Source organism: Dioscorea cayenensis, chromosome 19 (genome assembly GCF_009730915.1).
Source record: "Dioscorea cayenensis subsp. rotundata cultivar TDr96_F1 chromosome 19, TDr96_F1_v2_PseudoChromosome.rev07_lg8_w22 25.fasta, whole genome shotgun sequence".
NCBI lineage: Eukaryota > Viridiplantae > Streptophyta > Magnoliopsida > Dioscoreales > Dioscoreaceae > Dioscorea > Dioscorea cayenensis.
In genome coordinates, this window is record NC_052489.1 from 3,358,065 (window position 1) to 3,382,779 (window position 24,715).

Below are 24,715 nucleotides of genomic sequence, written 5' to 3' on the forward strand. Positions count from 1 at the left end.
GTGGTTATTTATAAGCACATTAACATTGGTATTGTTCATATGAGTTACCATACATCCTAAATCAAATCTATTGGATGACTGTGCATCTCAAATCAAATCCATTGGTTTTGAATTGGACTGTCACAGATGATACTGCCTCATATATGTATAATTACTAAACATCATGTATGATGATAATAATTAATAAGAGAAAAGGATGACGAGAGACAAGTGGACCTGAGTCGGAATCTCAAATTTGTCAAAATGTTCAGAGTACACCAACAATTGTAAACATTACAAGAAATAAAAAACCCCAAATGGATCTACCCATACAAAATACAACACAATCATCCATCAAAACCATCAAATCACAAGAATGCATCAAAGAACACAAAAAAACCCCAAATTCTCATGAAGAATTAAACAACAAACCGCTACAAACTCTGAAACACTCATAGAAATCGAAACCTCATTCAATCAACAAACACAAAAAAACAAAAAAAGAAAAAAAAAACATAGGAATGCATAAAAGAAAGCAGATTGAATAAAAGAAACAAGAGATCTCACACAAGATTGACAAGAAGATGAGATCAGCGATGACGAACTCTCGACGAGGGCTTTACTTACAATGGGGACGAGGACAAGCCTCTCGGGTTATATTGTAAGATTATAGGCAAAGATCAATAGATGTTGGGTGGAGATCATCGACTTGTGGCGTAGATCTCTTGACGATGGTGTCCATCGTTGATAGCAACGGTGACGAGATCTTGACGGCAACGACGATGATGGTGTCAACAGAAGATAGAGAGGATGAGGGAGAAGGAATATGCAGCCCCACTTCCAAAAACTTCCAATCGGTTGGGGAAGTGGGAGGAAGTCAATATTTATATTAGATCCACTTTAGCCACTTCAGTGGCAAAATCTCTGAAGTGGATTTAATATAATTTTCACTTCTAGAGGAAGTGCCACTTCCACTACTTCAAGATAAAAGAACAGCTAAAGTGAGCCAAAGTCAACTCACATCACCCACTTCAGCCCAAATGAACAAGCCCCAACCAAAGCTCTAAAAATAAAATAACAACAATAAAACTTTACTTTCAAATTTTTTTCAGAATAGTTAAAATATATATGTGCCTATGTGCCTGTCTTTGATGAGCTATTTAACTATTCTTCTATATATCATGGTAAAAAAAATCTAACTATAAACATTTATTTATAAATATACCCTCCTTCAAGAGACCCAAAATTATTTATATATATTTGTCACATACAAAACAAAAAGACCACTCATTTTGTAATGCATGCCACTTGTCACTTGTCATATCTCTTTTAATTATTTTACTTGTCATTATTAGAGTTATCTTTGGATATTTAGTTATAGTCATAGATAAAATATACATTTTTAATAATTTATTTAATAAAATCTATTTTCTACTACATAAGATAATATTTTTAATAAAACGGATTTTTATCAAAAATAAAAATAAAAATGTATGTATAATCGCAATTTTGTATAATTTATATATATAAAAAAAAAAGTAAAAAAACCATTTTAACTCAAAATTTCAAATTAAAACACCAAGGACAGGCAAATAATTTTACTTTCCTCAAAATTTAAAATTAATAAAATTTACAATAGATCCTTCGCCGGCTCCCTTGCATGTGGTTAGTGACAACTGACAAGTGACAACGATATCATCCATACGCTCCGAGATCGATGTTTGTGTAAGATTGACGGCTGAGATCTCTCGTCTACTCTTTTTCGTCTCAATATAAGAGGACTGCCCCGAAATGCTCGAATTCGGTCACACACGCTATTCGTGCTCTTCTTCTTCTTCTTCTTCTTCTCTGCTTGTTCTCTTTGCGGGGAATTCTAGATCTTGATCGATAGAAGGGCTTGGAGATGGAGCTCAAGCCGGGCATGTCCGCTCTCGTTACTGGTGGAGCTTCCGGGATTGGTAGTACTTTCTTTTCCTTCTCATTTGTTGCGTTGATGTTCATCTGGTTTGAGCTTTTGCTGGATGTATTGTTTTTAGGAGAGAATTGTTAGGTTTTCATGCCTTTATGTGATAATCCGTTGATTTCTTTTCATTCTAATGAATTTTGTTTGTTAACCGGTTTAAATTTGTCTCCTCTTCTTTTTTGATGCATCATCATCGATTGTCTTGTTTGTGGTTTAGTCGGTTGTTTGGTTTTCTGGAGTGGATTGATTGTTAGGTTTCATGTCATTTTGATGAATTTTCTGTGTTCACTGTTGTAAATTTCTTTCTTTCTTTCTTTCTTTTTCGGTTGATTAGTTTTGTTTGATTTTAGCTGGATGTTTGGTTTCTTGGAGAGGATTGGCAGGTTTTAATGGGAGGAATTGAATCTGATGTGATTGTTGGATAACCTGATGTTGTCTTTTTAAGTGGTTTATTTTATTTTATGTTATGTTTTTTTTTGGTTAGTTTTAATGCATTGATTAATCACTTTCTTTGACATCTATTGGTTTATTTTATTTCTTGAAGGGAGATGTTAGTTTTTAATGCTGGAAGTGGAACTTGATGTGTTTATTGGGATAGCCCAGGGTTCTCTTTTCATGCTAATGATATTTCTGTCATCTAGTGTTTATCTGTTTTCCCTTCTCTTTTATCCATTGATTGATCATGTTGTTTGTTGTTTGTTCCTTGCTATGGATTGTTAATAAAATGAGACTTTAGTTATTTATCAGATACACAGATGTTTTCTCTTTGTGCTGGTGGATTTACGTCCAGAAATTGTTACTCCTTTCTTTGAGATAATTTGTTGGTTAGCATGGTTGATGTTTCTTGGAGATTAATTTAAGTCTCCGTGCATATGCAGAACGTGATATCTTTTCCTTGGGGGACTGGCTTTTGTATCTGCTTTGTTAGCAATAAGTCATTTCTTGATGTTTCCAGTTGGCTTTTCATGATTATGAGTTTGTTCTATTTGCAATGTTGGAAAGGCAAGGAATAATAAAACCACACAAGGAAAACTCCTTGTTGTTTTTAAAACTTCCTTATTAATTATTACTAACTAAAAAGCATTTAAGATGAGAAGCCTGGAACGTGTTAGACAGCATTTATGGAATATTTTGATTTGCTTAATTTGATTGGAATTTTTTTTAGGAACTTAATTTTACTTGAATATTTCAATTGAAAACCCAAGAATTGTGAGATTCTTGTTTGTTTCTCTTTACTTGCAAGTCTTAAGTTGTACCTGGTTAATTGCATCTTATTTATTTTGGAATGTATGGATCAATAAATAACTAATTTACATGATGTTGTGTGTTTTACTTATTTTCACTAGTCCTGTGCAGTTAGATTTTGTTTGTCAAATTGTTTTTAGAAGAAAATACATGTTATAGTCTAGATGTCCTGTCATCTGGTATTGTCATGTCAATGCATTACACGCTATTTAGTTGTAGGGCTAATCTAATTCTGTAACTGTGTATGCTTTGAAGCCCAGAAATGAAGTTAACAAACCATGAGACTATTTTTTTTTTTTTCTTTTTTAGGTAAAGCACTTTGTTTTGCTCTTGCAAAAGAAGGTATACATGTCACAGTTGTTGACTACTCTGAAGGGGAAGGACAAGAAGTGACATTTTTAATTGGAAAAGAGATCGAAAAGTTCTATCCAGGACTTAAATTTCCATCTTCTATTTTTGTTAAGTGTGATGTTACTAATGCTGGTAAGCATCTGGTTTATATAATATGATGTATTTTTCTTGGATTAGGAATTCTTTTTGACTCTAAATACATAACTTGTTTATTATTTATTTATTTATTTATTTATTTTTATTTTAGTTGTTGCTGGAGTCTCTCTGGCATGCAAAATATTTTGTGCCCTGTTGCTATTTTTGATATTTGGCACAAACTAATTCAAATATTATTCTGCATGCATTAGTGTTCTTCAGAATTTAGTTGAATCTCGGGTTCACCTTATAAGTTTAGAGACATACTCATCCATAATAATTATATATATTAATTTTGGGTAATATTCTGCTTCACAGATTTTTTAGAGTATCTGACCTCAAGCTTCTGTGAAAGTTGCACACACCCTCATTTTGTGTTACCTTTCTGGTTTTTTATGGCTTGATTTAGCGTTTATTCTTGTTCATATTATGATTCATTTGGAAAATAATTTTGTTTCAGATTTCCTTATATTCATTTTTATGTACCTAGACTAATGGTTTTAACCTCCAATTATTTGACAAGTTCTGATGTTTTTTTTTTTGATGGTCTAACACTCTTTTGGGTGAGTTTAGAAACATATGTTTTGCTCAAATAATACTCTTATATATGTCATGTGTGATATGCTGCATGATGGGAATTATCATGTAAGGTTATTAAAGCGCTGCTCAAGCCATTTTAATTCCATATTCTTCACTACTATTTATTTTGATGCATTTTTATTTGAGGACCTCATGGATCACACTCACAACGTAGACTAAGTAATGATTACACTTTTGCTATTTATGAGCAAACTTTCTTCAACATATCTTAACCTTCTTAGGAGACATTGCTGCTGCTTTCAAGAAACACTTGGAGACATACGGAGGACTAGATATCTGTATTAACAATGCTGGGATCGGTACTAGTGTGCTATTTCATAAAGATGAATCTGATGGTAATAGCACATGGAGGCGTACTGTAGATGTAAATTTGATTGCTGTTATTGACTGCACACGCCATGCGGTATGCTTGTATTTTATGTGTTGTGTAATTTGTAAGGGTTCAATTAGTTTACTGGTCTGAGCACCTTAGCCTTGATTTTGAGTAAAACTTGCAATGAAGCAATACTGCTGTCTTCTGAAACTGTATCATATCCTTCCATTTTTGCTTTTAATTCTGTGATGAAGTCAGCTACTCCAAGCAACACTATGTTTTTTTTTTCAAGCACTTGCATATCTTGAATGTGTTATTTGTAGAACTGATGGAATCATGAAATTGATTTTTGTGTGATTATCAATTACTTCACATTATGACATTGTGTCTATTATACAACCTTTCTATAAAAGCCCAACATTGCACAATACTATTGTTATATGTAAGTCACCAGGCAAACTTCCTTATGTCTCATTTTCATGTTTCTTTGAATTGTTTTCATTTGTCTCTCAATTCAAAAAGTTTATCTACTTGGTTTTTGACTTTTTGCTGGCATCAATTTTTCATTACGAGTGTGTTATCCAGATTAAAGCAATGCGGTCAACAAAAAAGCATGGTGTGATAATAAATCTTGGGTCCGGCTCATCCTTTAGTCCGTTGTATACTGACCCTGTCTACTCTGCAACCAAAGGTTAACTTTTTCTTTTATTTTCTTTTCTTTTTATTAATAATCCTTTCTTGTTGTTTATGTGAGCTGAGTCACCATTTTTGCACAAACAGGCGTGAAAGCAAATTTTCACCTAATGTAATTGCAGTTTGGATATATGATCATAATTTTTGTGTGAGTTCTAGTGTGATATGTATATGTGCATTATTTTGTGTGGATTATCCAGTATGGATAGATGAAATCATTTAACTTTCACTCCCACGTTTTATCTGAACAGAAATTATTTGGTTATATTAGAATGAATTTCTTTGTTAGGCGTCTTGAGGTTATTTAATAAATATGCATGTGAACTCACAAATTTGCAATGCAAATCTATATTTGCAGGAGGTGTTGTTATGCTCACAAGATCACTTTATTCATTAATTCGTGAAGGCATTCGTGTAACTGCACTTTGTCCTGAGGTATTAAATTGACTTTTGTTTATGGTTAACAAGTTCTATTCGTACTTCCTCAAGTTCCTTCAGCTATTAGTTCTTAAGAGTTCAATCTATAAAGGCTTGGTTTAAAATGAATTCAAATTATCTCAATTTATTTCAACATTTTGATTTTTATGGACTCATTTACTGGATATCATTGTCTGCTCTCTTTTTTACCAAGTGAAAGGCCAATGAAAGGTAGTGGGGGAATATAATTTTATCATACATTCAGGATTGAAAAAAATATATTTTTTTTCATCCTTCTGTTTTTCAGCTTTACTGTGACCACTTGTATCAGTTTTCTTGTTCATGCAGTTTGTTCAAACAAAGTTGGGTTCAACTGTAAGCCCTCGATTAATAGAGTCGCTTGGGGGCTTCATAAACATGGAGACGGTTGTTGATGGTATGCTTATCTTTGTTTGTTGCAATAACATCGTTATTTTCTTATTTTAGTGGTTGTATCTTTTCTCTGTTATATTTATTTTTTTCATTTTGTTTTGAAGCTTGTGTGTTTTTTTTTTTTTTTAAATCCAATCTCCTTGGAGATGATTGTCTTGAAGCTCTAAGTTTGCATGTGAAATAGTCCATGGTTTGCTTAGAAGTTAAAAGTTGAGATCTTTGAGGCAGTTTTGTCCATTCCTTGATATATAAACAATTTGTTGCACGATTTTGGCATCAAACATGTGAAGGCATATATGTCGTTCTGACATTGCAGAGCTCTGTAATTTATAATGTAAGGATTCAATATGTCGCGTGTTTTTATAATATGTATAGTGAATAGGTTATAGGTGCTGAGCTTCACTAAATAGAAAGGTTTCTTTAAGCATAGAAAGATAGAATCATCAACCTGTTTTAGTCATTCGAATTACTTATAGCAAAATGCGGTTTTCACAATCAAAAGAATGAGACTGCTTGAGGAGATTGAACAGTCCAGCAATGGCGTCATATTTTTTTTTGTGTTTAAAACTTAATTTGTTAGGTTCAGTAGGAGCACATGTTGAGCCTGTTCACCTGAGTGTAAGATTTTACTGTTTTATATAATATAATACTGTTCTATATAAGATAAGAATATTAAGAATAAAAATCAAAGTCTAATGTGCTTGTTTATAACATAATTTCTGAACATACCTGAGTGGTTTGGAAAATAAACAACAGTTTATAGAATGTAGGGGCCACTTGGATTGGAGGGATGATTTTCAATGAATTGGAATCATTATCGCTTTTGGTGTATACTCACCTATGTTTGGGTATACACCAAATGAATGGGATTTGAGATTTTGACCAAATTGGGGGGAATGGAAGGGAATGACCATCCTTTGGTAGTAAACAACAAATCTGCCCCTTGTTTATTTTAAATAAAAATAATTAATTTAAATAATTAAGTATAATAATTAAAGTGAATAATGATATTTGAATAGACAATAGTTTATAGAATGTTGGGGGCATTTGGATTGGAGGGATGATTTCCAAGGAATAGGAATCACTATCGCTTTTGGTGTATATTCACCCATGTTTGGGTATATGCCAAATGAATGGGATTGGAGATTTGGACCAAATTGGGGAGAATGGAAGGGAATGACCATCCTTTAGTAGTAAACAACAAATCTGCCCCTTGTTTATTTTAAATAAAAATCATTAATTTAAATAATTAATTATAATAATTAAAGTGAATAATGATATTTGAATTATTTTATAACTAAAAAACATTTTGGCCGTTACATGCTCCTTATTTGTTTATTTTAAATAAAAATCATTACTTATAATAATTAATTACAATAATTAAAGTGAATAATGATATCCAAATTATTTTATAAATGAATTTATTTATCATTAAATAAATTCAAATGTCATTTTATAAAGATAATTTTACCACATTTCCTCTTATTCTTTATTTTTCCCAATGTAGTAACATCCCAATCAAACACTATTTACATTTTTATTCCTTCATTTTCATTGTCATTTCCTTTATTCCCATTTTCATTTCCATTTCCATTCCAATTTTGCACACCAAATGCCCCCATAATGTATTCAACGGTGTAAGTTATTATTAAACATGTATTGAACATGTTAATTTAAATTCTGTAATAATTAGTGATGCTTGAGAATTAATTGTACATTAAAGTTTCTAAATTCTGTTTGAGTTGATCATCTAAAACTGTAAGTGCGTAATTGGGCTGTTTTAATTTTTTGATATCTTATATGAATCCATCTCCATACTTCGTGTGTTTTAGGTGCATTTAAGCTTATAAAAGATGAGAGCAAGGCTGGTGCTTGTCTATTTATCAGTAATCGTAAAGGCATGGAATATATCCCTGCTGTGATTGAAGGAAAAAGGGGCATACTACCTTCTTATAACGTAAAAGGAAGCTTCATACATCCTGGGGTTTCTAACCTTAACTTACCCCACAGTTATGAGAAAATGTGAGTTTCCATAATTTCTCTCTCCAAAATCTAAATTCATTTGAGAAAATGTGAATTCCAATGCTTCTCTTTAATTTTTTGTTATGATACCATAATCAACAAACAATACACTGATTCTCACTGTTTATATATCTTGCTCCTTTAAGCAAGTTTAAGCTTGAGTTCTCCGTATTGAAAGCATTGTAATGTTTGGCATGCTACTCTAATTTTTTTTAATGCTCAACATCAAGTGATTGAATTATACGAGCAGTTTACTCAAAGTCACTATCCTCAATTTTTTATGTAGAGTTGTACATAGTCTAGATCACAATTTCCGGGCTGCTACAAAAATTGTTCCATCACAATTGAGCTTGCCTATCAAACCTGGATGTGCCCTTGTGAAAGTTTTATATGCCGGTGTCAATGCCAGTGATGTAAGTTGGTGCATCTGACATTGAAAATGCTCTACTTTTTTATAGATTAAATTATACAGTTCATTTGGTTGGAATTTTTCTTTATCTTCGGACATAGCATATCATTGTATGACATGGCAGGTAAACTTCAGCTCTGGCCGCTATTTCAGTGGTGGCAAGGCAGACATTACCCAGCGCCTTCCATTTGATGCAGGCTTTGAGGTATTTCTCTGGTCTATGATGGGGCCTTTGGACATTATTATTTAAAGACCTTTTTTCCCTCCAAACCTATAAATTTTTTATTTAAGTTCTTTTTTGTGCATGTTGTCATTTAATATTATTTCAATACTCTGCATTCTGTTCTTGCTTCAAATTATATCGAATACATTATTACTTAAAATGCTATACATGTACATATATATCGATATATTCTTTTAACTCCATTTTTTAGCAATTTTGAATTGATTGAATTAAAGAAATTGATCAATTGCCTAATAAGTCCATATTAGCATAAATTCATCAAACTCAATTATTTATTTGCACAACTGACCATGAATTAGATAACTTTAGCCTAATAATTACTGCTTCATAGTTGGATGTGTTAGACATGCTTGCCTTCAGTTGTATGTTTTTGAATTGAGACATGATTAAATAACCATGACACTATTGCCTTATTTTATTAAACTTTGGAGTGTTTGTTGATTTTGAATATTTGGTATTATCTTTTTTCTTAATTTATACTCCTTTTGCTAAATTTAGAAAGAAGTGTTTTCTCATAATATTTATCCTTTATGAAGTATATAAAAAAAGTAACATTTTTAACTGAAATGGTTTATTGTTTGCATCAATTGAAACCCAAAACCTTTAATGACCACTCTCGGGAGTTTGAAAATGATGTTGGCATAGCTATTCTTAGCAATTCTGTTTAGCTAGTGGCAATCTCATTTAGCAATATGTGCATTTGTTGATTTGACTGATTCCTAGCATTGGGTTGAACTAAGTTTACATGACTTGTTGATTGTTGAAGGCATTGTAATTGAATTAATCTCATTTTTTTCACAAATCAATTTCATTTTTTTTTTTTGATACAGGCTGTCGGCCTTATTGCTGCTGTAGGTGAGTCAGTCCATTTAAAAGTTGGGACCCCTGTTGCACTTATGACTTTTGGAAGCTATGCTGAATTCACTGTGGTACTTGTTATTTAGTTATCTAACCTTTTCCTTTGCACTTAGACAGTTTGAAATGATGCTCTTTTTAGTATTTGATTTATTAATGTTTTTGTCTTGTACAATTCCAGGTTCCTGCAAAACATCTGCTTCCTGTTCCAAGGCCTGACCCGGAAGTTGTGGCAATGCTCACATCTGGTTTGACAGCATCAATAGCATTAGAAAGAGTATGTTTTTATATATGCTTAAAGCTCTCTAAGGTTATGTCTGGTTGACCCAAGGCTCCAATCAAACACCCAAGGTTTCCCCTAATTTCCCTACAAAATAATTTCAGACTTTCAGACCTTTACCCCACTATCCTAACTCAATTAAACACACCTTAATTGAGTTGTGTGGAGACTTGGCTTGCTATTTTGGTGTTATCTAAATACGTATTATTTTATTTGACTTTTTCACATTAAATTATGTCTTGAATCTTGTCAAAATTAACAACGGGAGCTTTTCTATTTTTACTTAAAGTATATTTGAATTTTGATAAATACATGCAGGCAGGACAGATGGAATCTGGACAAGTAGTGCTAGTTACAGCAGCTGCAGGAGGAACTGGACAATTTGCTGTTCAGGTCAGTAATATATTATTTGGTTCATTAATATTTAGGCCACATATGCTTTATCAAGGAATCTTTTTTTCTTCATTTTGAGATTTGATTTAATTTGTATGTTTTCTTTATGCATGTTACCACAAAAAACACTCTTTTTCTAATGGCTTATATATACAAGATAACGCTAGTATGTCCTCTCTACCATGCAATCACTTTGAATCTATTGGAATTAATTGAAAACAGACTTGACTGTTGTGGCACTCGGTTATTTCTCACCTAATGGTATTATAGACCAATATATATGAATATTGAAATAAGATTGAAAATCACTATAAAATTTGGCCAAAATATGGCTGAACTTTGCTATGTAAGAATTGTTAGAGATTTCATTAGTTATCATTTATGGTTATATTTAGTCACTTTATTCTGAGTTTAACTTAATTGATGTGGCTCAATAGGTTCCTATATCTTATTTAAATAATTCAGTTATGCCAATGAAATATATTATTTAGGCGACATGGTATCAAAAGTTAGAATTTTTTTGAACTTTCAAAACCATGATCTTTTGTCACTAGGCTCCTATCTATTCACCCTTGTCTACAAGCATCTATTTGTCAGTGTACACTAGTTATACTTCTACAAGAACTATTGCCATTTTGCTTGCCTTGGAGATATCTTCTTTTGAGTTGTGAAGTAGGTGTTGGCAACATTACCTGTTTTGATAATGTATGTAGTACGTAACGAGTAAACTTGCCATACCTAGAGGCACGACACTACTACCAGCATTTGCTTCTTGTGGGTTTAATATTTCAGTTTGGCCTCCTTGAGTTTCTTGCTCTTGAGTGTTAGAGGATGCCCATCTTACACCAAGACTCTACCCACAGCTTTGCTTGAGGCATCAGTATGCACTTCCAATGGTATATCAAAGTTTGAGAGTTTCAAAATTGGTTTGCTGGAAATTGCGGTCTTTAGTTTATAAAACGAAGCTTGCTGCTTCTCTGTTTAACTCCAAAGTTGGTCTTCTTTAAGAGATCAGTGAGGGACAGTAGCTCTTGTAAACTTTATGTAGTAGTTCACAAAGCCGAGAATGGTGCACAACTCAGAGACTATGGCTGGTGCTAGCCAATTCAAGGCAGCTTTGACCTTCCTTCTACCATCCTTACCTCTCCCTTAGAATTTGGCTGCCTGGGGAAGATAATGCTTTTTTCCATTTTAATGTACAGTTGATGTTCTTTTGGCCCAAACAATACCCTCTATAAGTGGCATAAGTAGTCCTCTAAGAATTCACTAGAGCAAATGTCATCTAGATATAATCCCACCACAAAGAAGTCGATGTACTCATGAAAAACAACATTTATTAAGTTGCAAAAGGTTGTTGAAGTGTTGTTAAGCACAAATGGCATAACAAGGAATTCAAATGATCTATATTGAGTTACGCAAGTTGTCTTCTGCTCATCATCTTTGACTATGTGCATTTGTCAATATCGAGATTCCACCATATTAAAACATGTTGCCTTTGATGATGTATCAAATAATTCTTGAATTAGGAGCACATGGTTTTTTTTTTTTTACCGCCACCTTGTTCAGAACCTTGTAATTGATGTAGAGATGCATGGAGTTGTCTAACTTTTTCTAGAAAGAGTGCAAAAGTATTATATGGGGCTTTTGATGGTTATATGTATCCAACATCAAGTAGTTTTGTGAATTAACTCTCCAACTTCTACAACTCTAACTACAACATCTTATAGGGAGCTTTAGCTGGAGGCTTTCCTCTAGAGACCGTCAAATCAATTTAATGGTTTATTGCTCTCCAAGGTGGAAGATGATTGGGCTACTCTAGAGGCATCATGTCGCTAAACTCATTTAGGACTTCCACAACTTCATTTTTATCAGACTTTAGGTCCAGCATAAGTGAGTTCTCCACTTTTTAGTTTATGCTCCACTTACATGGTTGATAGCAGCACTTCCTTACCCATTCTCCTTCTAAATTCCGACTACAAAGTAAGTGTGGGACTCTTCCATGATCAGCATCCCACTTAGATGTGGCATTATGGTAGCTTTTGTTGTTGCTAAGAAATCGATGTCAATGTTATCTGACTAGCTCTGATACCAGTTGTGACACCCTTGACAAGAAAGAGGTTATCCTCATCAACACTTGGCTAAATTTTTGTCTCTGGGATGGTGCTAAATTTTTATCGGTGGGATGTTACAACTTAGCTTCCTAGTTATCAACCTCTCCTTTGTGTATCAAGTAAATAAGAAGCAAACAGAGAAACACATAAAGATAGGCAACACAATTTGGATTTTATTGCTTAATGCTCTATACTTTATAGTTCAAGCTAATGGCCATTTTTATACTAAGTTACAAAACCTGGTACCCTCTAGCAACTGATCGGCACATTTGCATGAATGTGGGCTAATTCTCGCCATGTGTTCTGAACGTGTTTATATTCTTACGAGTCCTTGCAGTTAGTGTTTAAAAAAGCATTTGAGGCATGTGCCTCAAGGCATGCCTCTAGGTGAGGCAGAAGACATTTGCCACGAGGCATACACCTTCCCTTTAATATACAAAGCTTACTCTTTTTTTAGGAGGCGTGCGCCTCACCCACTACCCATATTTATTTAACCAGCAGCATCAGCCATGTGTTTAAAAGGTTTTGAAAAGCCATACCCACATGAAAACCAAGATAGAAGGGTCCCTGCCTTTCTCCCTTTACATACACACACATGTGTATATATATATATATTCCTTCATACTAATATGATAAAATCTCAATTTATTTAATATTAATTTTTTAAATATCATCAAATTGATATAATTATTTATTAAAAAAAATTAACAAACACAAAAGCTTGTTGATATACTTATTGATCTATCTAAAAATAACCAACTAATCATTTAAAATTTAAATCGGTAATCCTTTGTTTTTTATAATAAGTGGATAAATGAAAAATATATTTAAATAACCCTTTGTTTTTTACAAATTAGTATATAAAATTTTAAAAAAATTATATTTTAAGAAAAATATTTATAAAAAATTATCTATTGGCCCCTTAACTTTTTTACTAATGTTCTTGATTTTTCACAAATCAATATATATATTTTTACAAAAACTTTTTAAGTTGACACTTACGCCTCGGCCTGGCTGGAGGCTTACGACTCGCCTCATAAAAGCAAAACGTCTCATGTACGCCTTTCACTTGTTTAAACATTGCTTGGAGTAACCACTAGCACCATGTGCTTGGGCACTTGTTTTGACTAAGTTCTACTTTTGCGTGCGTCTCGCAACACCATGCTTGCACACGTCTCGATCAAATTTGGCTTCCGCGCATAACACTTTGCCTGCATGCATTTCGGTTAACCTGGGCTGTCTCAACCCTAAGTCATCTCTTGGCCTAACTCGGCCATCTCTTAACAAGACATTTATCCTACTCAAGCTTCCCACATTGAACTCTTACACTTGCTTTAGGGATAGCTTTTTTTGGGCTGTGAATTAAGTATATGTCACATTTTTATTTTGATAATAGACCTAATATCCAACAAGTCACTCACTATAGCTGAAGGAAATGCACCTTGCTAGTATTTCCTTGTTGTGGGTCTAGTATATCAATCCAACCTCCTTGAGTTTTTTTAGCTTTTGAATGCTATAAGATGCCCTTCTTGCACTAACTCACAACCTTGTTTAAGGCGTCTATGTGTACTTCAATTGGCACTAGTAGTGTCATACTTCTCAAAAGAGAAAAGCTAAATGATAAAATAAAAGGGAGAAGGAAGAAAAACAAAGATGCCAAATTTATGTGGTTCACCTAAATGGGCTAGGGAGAAAAAGGAAATCATTACAAGTGCTCGCAAACACTCTTTCTCCATCCTATACCCAAGCACAAAAAATAATAATTTTTTGTTCAACTCTCACAAGGAAACACCTCAAGTTTTCTCTTTATAAGAATTATTCTATACTTCAACTCTAGGATACTCCAAATGAGAGGAGAAGCTCCTTATTTATAGGCTTATAGCACCATGCTATATATGGTAATCAATCACATTCTTTGACGGTAGCTCATTATATATGATAATCTGCTCAATTTCCTCCACTATTCATAGTAATGTTTCTTTCCTTGATTGCTTCATACATTGTAATATTAATTACCTTATTGATTGCCTTCCTTGATTTTGGTGTCACATTATACATGGTAATATTAATTACATTCTTCTTACCTCTCTTGATTGCCTCTAACAATCTCCCACCTGAAGACTTGATTCCAATCATGTCTTCACACCGTTACATAGTAGCTTATTTCTTTTTTTCTACACTTGCAGTCTAACTGAAATTTTGCACAATTTCAGTTTATCAATGGTTACTATCTTCGTTAGCATATCAGCAAAATTCTTGCTTCCTTGAATTTCTCAAGAACTAAGACTCTGTCTTCAAGAATTGATCTAATGAAGGTGATATCGTATTGCCATATGCTTTGTCCTCGCAAGATAAACGGGATTTCTTGTTAAATGAATAGCACTTCGATTGTTACAACAATGTGCTCTTCTTAACTTTGTAACCAAACTCTTCTAAAAAGACTGCAACCATATCATCCCTTTACTAGCTTTTGTGACTGCAACATACTGCGTCTTATTAGTCGAAAGTGTAACAATCAGTGTTATTAAAAGCTCCAAAAGTGCTCCCCTAGATGCTCAGACGTTGTTATAGCGCCTCATAATCTTTTAGGCAAGGCGCCATAAAAAAACACACCACCTAGACGAGCACCTTAGCCTAGGCGAGGCATAAAAGGCAAGAACAACATTTCCTTTGTTAGTTTATTTTTTTATTTTTTATTTTTTATTTTTTGAACAGATTTTTAAATGCTTTTTAGAAAATTATATTATAGAGTAATAAATATACGTTTATAAAGGAAATATAAATAACTATACTCGGAAATCGTAAAAATTAAGAGGATATAGGTTTTTTTATTTTTTCAAAACAAAATAAGGCAACAAGAAGAATATAGAGATTTTTTAGGTGAGAATAATGTTACCTGCTTAGCAATAAAGAAAGAAATAAAAGGGAAAGTTTAGATTGTCTTTTGTGGTTTTATGTTTATGTTTTTATTTTGGGTCTTTAATATTTTAGTAGATGATTATTATATTAATTTAAGTTCAATCTTATGCAATTTTAATGTTGTTTTCTATATTTATTTATTTATTTATTTTAAATTGCACTTCATGTCGCTCAAGAACTAAGAATCCACTTGATTGCTTCCCAGTGATGTTTTCCTGGATTGCTCATAAATTTGCTTATTAGTTTGCATCTAAGAATTGTGCCTCTACAAATCATGTTTTTTATTTTTATTTTTAATAGATATTGTCTGCTTCTGTGATACATGTTTGATAATAATAACTTTATATGTTCTCTCAAATCGCAGATCAAGGTTCAATGCCTTTCAAGAACTAAATCCCGGCATAGTTGTTAGAATCTGCCGATTCTCGATTCGTATCGGTGATTCAGTTCAATTCAACCCCCCTAAGATACGTATCGGGGGTCTGAATCGGTCATACTTTGAATCGGTGTGAATCATCCGATTCATGGACGATTTGATTCGAATCGTCCGATTCATGATTTACACCGATTCCAAAAATACATTAAATTTGGGTTATATTTGTGTTGTGCTTATCAAATTTATAAAAATTTAAAATCTTATCTACTTTATAAGTTAAAAGCCCAAGCCCATAACTCAAGTTATATTAAAAAAAAGCCTAAAATTGTCAATGTTTCTCCTTCCCTCAATCAACCGTCAAGATAGAAAGGTAACAACATCGGCTCATTCTATCCCAATTCCTCTTTCTCTAGTGGTGGTTGGCCTGATTCTTTTCTCTGCTAGCGGTAACAAGCGCACTTGCTAGTAAGTTATCCTCCTCGCCCCCACTTTGGCATGGCTCCTAAAGCTAAGGATAAAAAGGTTAATGATACATGGGAACATTGTTACAAGACTTATGAAAGTAGAATTAGATTGGAATGCAAGTATTGCCGAAACCTATGATCCGATATGCTTATCGGATATGGACTCTGATAATGAGTGGATTACAGAACAAGAAGAGCCTTGCTTACCGAATGATAATGCATGGATGGATGTACAAAAATGCTTTAGCATTGAGGAAAAAGGTCAAACAAATAAAAGAAAGAGAGGTAATTTTTTGTTTAGGTTGTTAAACACCATAAGATAAAAACAAATAAGCTAACCCTTTTTTATTTTAAATAGGACCAATAAATTTGAATGCAGTTAGAACAAGAAAAGCCGAAGTTGTTGAAGTCGAAGATGATTTTAATGATAACGAGGATGAGGAGGAAGATGAGGAATTGGTTTTATTCAATGATGATGAAGATGCGGAAGAAGATGAAGATGACTTTGACTTAGCTGAACCCTGATTACCACAAATGACTTTTATTTAGTTTTTGTATGTTTCTCATTGACAAAGTTCTAGAGTAATTGCTAAGTATAGGTGAATGATCATCTTTTAATAGTAGACATTTAATTTTATTTTGGATTAAAAATATAGGAAATCTATTTTCCATGACATTTTAAGACTTATTATTAGTTATTTCTGAATCATCCCGATTCACGATTCGATTCGATTCTCGGTTCGGAAAAGGAGCTATCCGATTCACAATTCGATTCACGATTTGACAACTATTCTCACTGTATGTGCTATATCTAGTCTTGTATACACCATTACATACATGAGCTTTCCAAAAGCAGAGTTGTAAGAATCTTTCTCCATATAAACTTATTTCTCTCCCATTGAGGGTGATTGATCTTTGATTAGTTTAAAGTAACTAGCCACAGGAGTACTTGCAGGCTTTGCTTCATCCATGTTGAAATGCTAAGTACTTTCTTCACGCACTCTTCTTGTGATAACTCCAATGCTCCACTCACCCTGTCTCGAGAAATTCTCATCTCAAGTTTTGCAGCTCCCAAGCCCTTCATGGAAAACTTTTTTGACAACAATCTCCTTCATGCCAGCTCTTGCAATTAGCAAGTCATCTATATACAAAAGTAAAATAATAAAAAAGTTGTCAAACTTCTTCACATAGCAGTAGTGATCTATTTGGCATTTTTAAAAACTATTATTACACATGAACTTGTCAAACTTCTTGTATCATTGTCTTGGAGTTTGTTTGCAACCATACAAGCTCATTTGAAGTTTGCACACCATTTTTTTTTTTTTTTTGTACTTCGAAACCTTGTGACCATCTGGTATGAATTTCTTCTTCTAAGTCACCACGAAAAAACGCAGTCTTAACGTCTAATTGCTATAGATGCGAGTCTTCCTTTGCCACTATCCCAAGTTTAGTTTTGATAGTATTTAGCTTTACCACTGGAAAGAAAACCTCGTTGTAATCAATGTCTTCTTTTTGTTGAAAGCCTTTTGCAATAAGTCTTACCTTTTACCGCTTATTATCATCATGTTTTTCTTTTATCCGGTATATCCACTTGTTGCATAATGCTTTCTTCCTGTCTGGAAGTTTTGTCGACTCCCACATCTGGTTAGATGACAGAGAATTTATCTCATCTTTCATGGCTAACTTCCACTTGTTTTTCTTCATACTTCTCTGGTAGTTTGATTGTTCTAGAAGATCTTCTGACTTCAATCACCGGTGTTTGTAGATCCACCTTTTGCCCTACTGTTTTTTATTTTGAATCATTTAACTCATTCACTGGGATACCTTTCAATGGCACGTCCTCTATCTTTTTTTATTTCAAGATATAAACCTTTGATCTTGGTGCTCGATCTATCCATGTACTCTACCTGCTCATTAAAAATTACATCCCTGCTCCTAATGGTCTCTATATTTTGGTTATCCCAAAAACAATAATTAAACTTATTGTCACCATAACCAATAAAGAAACATTTCTTACATTTATGATTAAACTTAGTCCTATTTGCTGAATCAATGTAAACATAGGATAAACAACTAAACACTATCAAAAAACAAAGGTTGACCTCTTTACCACTCCAAATCTCGTCTGCTATTTGATAATCAATCAGTGTTGAATCTCCTTCCTTGACTAGATATACTATAGTATTAACTACATTAGCCCAGAATGATTGTGGCAGTCCGGAGTGCAATCTCATGCGCCTAGCATGTTCATTCGGGGTTCTGTTCATCCTCTCAGTTGCACCATGTTGTTGAGGTGTACCAGGAATAGTTTTCTCCATTTTGATGCCATGAAACCAAAGGAGAAGAAGAAGAAGGGGGGTTTTGAAATTAAAGAAGAAGAAGAAGAAGGCTTTTGTTAAGGAGAAAGTTTGATCATTCCCTCAAGCTTGGTTGGAAATTTATGTAGATTACATTGGTTACAAATTATCAAGATTGCTGATTCTAATCAAAATTAGGATGAAATTGCACAAGTTTCTCAGCAAACAATATTAATCTGACCAATTTACAAGTGTTTTGTTGCTGTTCTCTACATTAAGGCCATTGATCATATTGAAGGTTGATGTAAGACTTATTTCAGAAAAAAAATTCAAGTCTTAAATCAGATGTAATTTCGCTGTTTGGGCTTGTATAACAAGCTTCTCAAGGAATTGTGTCAAGGCTTATGGACAGTTTTACTCATTAACAAGATTGTTATGGGCTAGAGACATGATATTAAAGGAGCTTATGAACAGGGTTGTCAGGGAACTCTTGAAGAGGTTTTTATGTGTTTGTAATTAATTTTCTTGAGTTCATGAACATACTTGTTTCATACCTTGTGAATAATTTATCTAAGATATTGCAAAATGGTCTATGTATTGAACTCACAAACAAACTTTTATGTTAAATTATCAATTGCATTAGAAACTCATGGATAAGGTTAACATTATTCATATTTGATATGTATATATGATTTATAAAGTCATGATAATTTAACAACTATATATTTTTTTAAGAACTATTCTGTAGTTTGAAAGTCATAATGCTATAAGATATGCTTTTATTTACTTAAGATAGAGATTTTGATTTGTTGGTGTCTGTTAGTTTCCATTGTTGATTCTGATGAAATAGGACAGCAACATGATTCAAACTCTTTGGTTATCTAAGACAAATTATTTTGAAATATAATCTAGTTTGTTTTTAATGTTTTGGAGTTCAATACACTTAAAATTTAATCTGGTCTTATTGGCAATTGATTGTGCATATGAATCAATGCTGAAACTTATCTTGGCATCTGGTTATGATTTTCTTTTAATGTTTCATAACAGCTTGCGAGATTGGCAGGAAATAAGGTAGTTGCTACATGTGGAGGTGAAAGCAAGGCTTCGCTGTTGAAGTCCTTGGGAGTGGATTGTGTAATTGATTACAGAAAGGAAAACATAAAAGCTGTTAAGTGTTCTGACTCCTGCTTTGAAGAGTTGTTGCTTTCTCTGATAATTTTATGTCCTTCATAACTGGATCTTGTGTTCTGTCTGAGGTTTTTCTTATTCTTGTGAATATTCTGTCTTATGCTTCTTTTGGCCATGTTTTAATTAAGCAATGATCACCAGTCTTGTATTTCAAAATGTTTCAATTAAGGTTGCAAAACACATTTAGGAGGTATAGTTTGTTTTTTTGGGTCTGAAATCTCCTGTCTCAGGGGCTTAAATCCTAAGGTTTACTCAACAGATAAGGTTCACTAAATTGCATAACCAAGTTTTTGCTGGAGTTATGAATTATGTAGAGAATACAAACATATGAATCTAAGGTGATGTTTCGTTGGGGGTAAGAATGTGGGGTTAAGAGAATCTTTTTCAAATATTGGTTGGGAGGGAAAAGTTTTATCTAAATTGATTAAAATTTAACTTAGTTAATACTAATGAAATTTAATATTTTAAAATATACTTTCTGAATAACAATAAATGCTTATTAATATTGATATTTTTGAAATTAATTATTAAATTTACTTATTTAATAATTGAATTTTTTAAAAATAGGTTTATTAGATGCTATAAGATGTTTGGTGGGGAAATAGGGTGTAATAGTATAAATCTCAATGCTATATCAATAGCATCATCCATACATTCAGTTGCAGCATAACTTTCCATATACTTGTCTTTTCATGTCAAATACGTTGTTTGTCTCATCAGATTCTATTGTAATATGAAAATAATTATGATTTAGTAATGCTGAAGCAAGGTTTGCCTCTAGAAAAATAAGAAGCCCTTGAACTTTAGTGTAATTCCATGTTTGGAGTCCCTAAATTTTAAGGATCAAAGCAACTAGCAGTCCCTAAAGTTTGGGCCCTTGTTTATTTTGGTGCCTAAAGTAACAAACTTTCATTTTGGCTCTGAACTACATGAATTTGTTTATTTTGCCCTTTCCATCCAACGATGTGGCTAATGTGGGTAGACATGTGACATACTTGTGCCAGTGACCAACAAGAATAAGTTTGTGTAGTTCAGTGCCAAAATGAGCAATTTTTTTGTTACTTTAGGGGCCAAAATGAAGAATTACCCAAACTCTAAGGGTCTCAAATAGCTTTTACCTAACTTTTAAACTTATTATTATTTTTTTAAGTATTGTTTGCTTTCATTGTCATGATGTTTGCTTCTTGGGAGAACTCCTAAAATTGCTAGCATAACTTCATGCCTTAAAAGTTTCGTATAACACTTGGGATGTAAACATCTTTTTTGTTTCCACTTTGTATTGGTTTTAGAGTAATAAAAATAAAATGATAGTAGTTGTACGAGATTCAGACCTGCTTGTTGGAATTCAGATGGTTGGATTTGGTATTCAGTTATTTACTCAAAATCTTAGTATTCTATTATTTTGTATAAAACTTTCTTGAACTAAGGAGATATTTTTGGTCATTAAAAGCTCAAGTCATGGTATTATGATTTTACAACAATTCCCTTCTTATGCATGCTTATTTTTATATGAAGTTGAGTTGTTCTGGTTAAGAATTGCTTTGCTGTTGAAAAATCAGCATTGGAGAGGTGAAATGAGGTTTCTTTGTTACAATTGTAGATGCATTTTGCCCTCTAACAAATTTGTCCTCGTGATTTTTATCAAAATCAGGTGTTGAAGAAAGAATTCCCCAAAGGAGTTGATATTATTTATGAATCTGTTGGTGGAGAAATGTTTGATCTGTGTTTAAATGCTTTGGCGGTATATGGACGACTCATCGTAATCGGAATGATATCACAGGTATTTTCTGTTGGTGATTTTAAGATTTGCCCTGAGGAAATGAGTTCTCTGTAGAGTTATTAGGTTTTTTAACTAAACTTCTTGTGAAGGTTTTTTGTCTCATCATGTTTAGCAGTTTGAAGCATGTTATGGTGTTATCACTGGCAGGTTATTGCCTTTTACATATATAATAAGCTTGGGAGGATTGCTTATTGAATGTGTGTGTGTGTCATAACAAAAATTTTAAGAGGACCTCCTCTTAAAAGACATTTTGAGGGTCATCATGTCATGCATGGATTCTTTGATATTAGTGAATTATAGAATAACATTTAAGCTATCAACTTTGATTTAATTTATATATTTATTCCATACCTGTATTTTCATTAATCGCAAAACCGTCGATGGTATGATGATCCTCCTAATATTAATAAGAGGAGCTCCTCTTGGAATTTTTGTCCCACCATCGAACACAGTGGTTTTATGTAGGTATGCATGTATCCTATTAGGATATTATAATAAGCATAAAATTTTTTAGAGTGATAGTTTCATCTATGAGAAATACATATTTAACTGTTTGTCTGTTTGTGTCTAGCTATAGCCTCAATGCTTTGAAGACCTCGATATCACACCACTATTTAACAGTGTAGAGGATTGGGTTTATGCACTTATTATTGTCAATTGCTATGTATTTGAAGGACTATTTCTTCTGAATTTCAAAATTATGATGGTGTTTCTAAGAATGAATGAAATTCCAGTTATTTTCATTAATTCTAATTCTGGTTCCAGTATCAAGGAGAACATGGGTGGGAACCCCGGAATTATACTGGCTTGTGTGAGAAGATTCTTGCGAAGAGTCAAACTGTGGTATGTAGCTTTTTTAATTATTCAAATGCATTGCCAAAGGCCACTTGTGGCCATCTAGCGATTTGATTATTAATGGTTTTAATGTAAAATTCTTCTGATGGAATTACATAAATTATAATGATTTTGAAAGTTAGTAGGTTTGCTTCTTGCTTGTATTTATGTTAAGTAATGCAAGGCTATACGTGAGCTTCTCCCATATCAATCAGCAACGAAAATCAGGGGACACAAGCATGTTTTCACTTTTTAACTTTTTAAATTTTACATGGCTAGTTGACAAGTGAAAAAGTGCCTTGGGTCTTCTTTTATCATCCTTCCAATCATAAAAGTGTGGCATGGTATGTTCTACGAAGTATCAGAACATACCGAGAATTTTAGTGCTCGATTCTTTGAGCTATGCATTTATTGTGCGTGTGTGCATGTCCTTAACAGTGTACTGTCATTGTTTCATTTCTATGTATGAGTACATTAACATTTAATTTTTAATTTTTTGTAACCATACTTCAAAGGTCAAATGTTGGCTTTTTTTTAGAAGTTTTTATTGCCATTGACAAGTAAACTTGGGTTAAAATGAGATAAAATTAAAAGACACTTGTGGTTGTTGCATGTGAATATGTTGCTTTGTATGAGTGCGACTTCCCTTTTGTTATTTCTTTTTCTTTTTTAACAGAAAATAATAAATTTTGAATGTCTTTATGGAATAGTTTTTGTTCTAAGTTTCACTATTTTCAGGCTGGATTTTTCCTTGTTCAATATGCTCACCTCTGGCAACAACATTTGAATAAGCTATTTGATCTCTTCTCCACTGGAAAACTCAAGGTATGGTATTGACTAATGCTGGTTGTTTCAAATCTTGCACTCCATTTACCAAAACCTTTGTTAAATGCTTAATACCATGAAGTATTGCGTTATAACCACCTATCTTTATTTTAGCACAGGATACTGATGATAAGAATAGGTATAAGTGCACTTTTAGTTTCTTAATTATTCTGGATGCAAAACTCATCTTGTGGCTAAAGGTTTCACTCAAACTTACGGAGTGGATCATACTTTTTCACTAGTTGCCTGTCTGAATTAAATTAAGGTTTTGTTCTTTATTTCCTTAAACAAAAGCTGGAAAATGTTTCACCTTGACGTCAAAAATGACTTTTTATATGGTGATCTTATTGAAAATGTGTACATGGAGCAACCACTCTGGTTTGTTAGTCAAGGAAAGAGTTTGCAAATTAAAGAAGGTAATTTATAGACTCAAACCTCTTCCTCGGGTTTGTTTTATGAAATTTAGACAGGTTTAAGAAATGCATCATGAAGATCATTCAATGTTTGTAGGGCAGGCTTTCGGTGGGATAGTTATGCTAGCAGTATGTATTGATGACACAATTCTCCTGGTGTTGATGTGGTGACTGGTGTTGAGACCACAAAGAAGCACCTCAATAAGTGTTGGCACAAAAGATATGGACTGCCTTTATATCTTAGGAAATTGAAATTGATCATAGCAAACAATGAGTAGTTTTGCCTCACAAAAAAAATGCTCTTTGACTTGTTCCAAGAAACATGGTACTTAGGCACCAAACCAATTGATTTACAGCATATAGATTACATAAAGTTTTTAATTTACTCTTTATTTCCCTTTTTTTTATGTGGTGCTTCACCTGGTTGTTTTGGACTGTGTCTCAATTGAGGGCAATGAAGCCAACAAGATACAAAATTGAATGATAATGATGGAAAGAAAAAGACAAGAATTATTAACATTGCATGCAAAACCTGATTTTCTTCATTAAACCAAAGAATTCTAGGTAGGTGCATCTTTGATGCGGGTTGTTTCATCTTTTTTCTTTCAAATACTTTTGTTTCAACTTTGATACTTAATCCAGGTTTCAGTGGATCCAAAAAAATTTCTGGGTCTCAAATCAGTAGCAGATGCAGTTGAGTATCTCCATTCTGGTCAAAGCCTGGGCAAGGTATAGATCTCAAAACCATTCCCTTACACTGGTTATCCTTTGATATTCTCCATCTGAGTCGGAAACAAAAAACAATTGCACTGCAGGTGGTTGTATGCATTGATCCAGCATTTTGCCATCAGTCATCAAAACTATAAAAAGTGCAACTCAATCATCAGCAAGTATACAAAAAAAGAAAACCACTGTTACTGTACTTTCAAGCAGAATAATAATTGTCTAAATCATGTTCAGGAAAGCTTGTGATTTTAAGCCATGATACCAAAGACCTCTTTTTATAGTGTTTGATGTTCTGTTTCTAATTGGTGAGATGATGAAAATTTGGTGATACTTGGAGCTCCAAGTATATTAATTAAATGATTTATGGGCTGTATGGTGATTTGTGTAGGGACTATCACTTATTTTTTATTATTATTTTTTTTTGGCTGCTATAAAACTTCCGATTGATAGA

General features: G+C 33.1%; 1 protein-coding gene across 1 annotated transcript; it reads left to right on the forward strand.

Moving 5' to 3' along the window:
• Window positions 1-1,788: 1,788 nt before the first annotated feature.
• Window positions 1,789-24,678, forward strand: LOC120249386 (probable quinone oxidoreductase). Its single transcript, XM_039257877.1, has 18 exons — window positions 1,789-1,937; window positions 3,497-3,670; window positions 4,495-4,676; window positions 5,172-5,277; window positions 5,638-5,714; window positions 6,045-6,132; window positions 7,961-8,150; window positions 8,437-8,563; window positions 8,684-8,764; window positions 9,634-9,732; window positions 9,840-9,935; window positions 10,257-10,331; window positions 19,546-19,665; window positions 21,338-21,466; window positions 22,232-22,309; window positions 23,039-23,125; window positions 24,181-24,267; window positions 24,354-24,678. Exons 1-18 carry the CDS (start codon window positions 1,883-1,885, stop codon window positions 24,402-24,404), a joined length of 1,902 nt encoding a protein of 633 aa, XP_039113811.1. The 5' UTR covers window positions 1,789-1,882; the 3' UTR covers window positions 24,405-24,678.
• The last annotated feature ends 37 nt before the right edge of the window (window positions 24,679-24,715 follow it).

Excerpts from the sequence above, each read along its gene's own strand:
- LOC120249386 (XM_039257877.1), top strand. The coding sequence starts at position 1,883 with ATGGAGCTCAAGCCGGGCATGTCCGCTCTCGTTACTGGTGGAGCTTCC. Across the intron at positions 4,677-5,171 it reads TTGACTGCACACGCCATGCG|ATTAAAGCAATGCGGTCAAC; the intron begins GTATGCTTGTAT and ends TGTGTTATCCAG. Across the intron at positions 23,126-24,180 it reads TCTCCACTGGAAAACTCAAG|GTTTCAGTGGATCCAAAAAA; the intron begins GTATGGTATTGA and ends TACTTAATCCAG.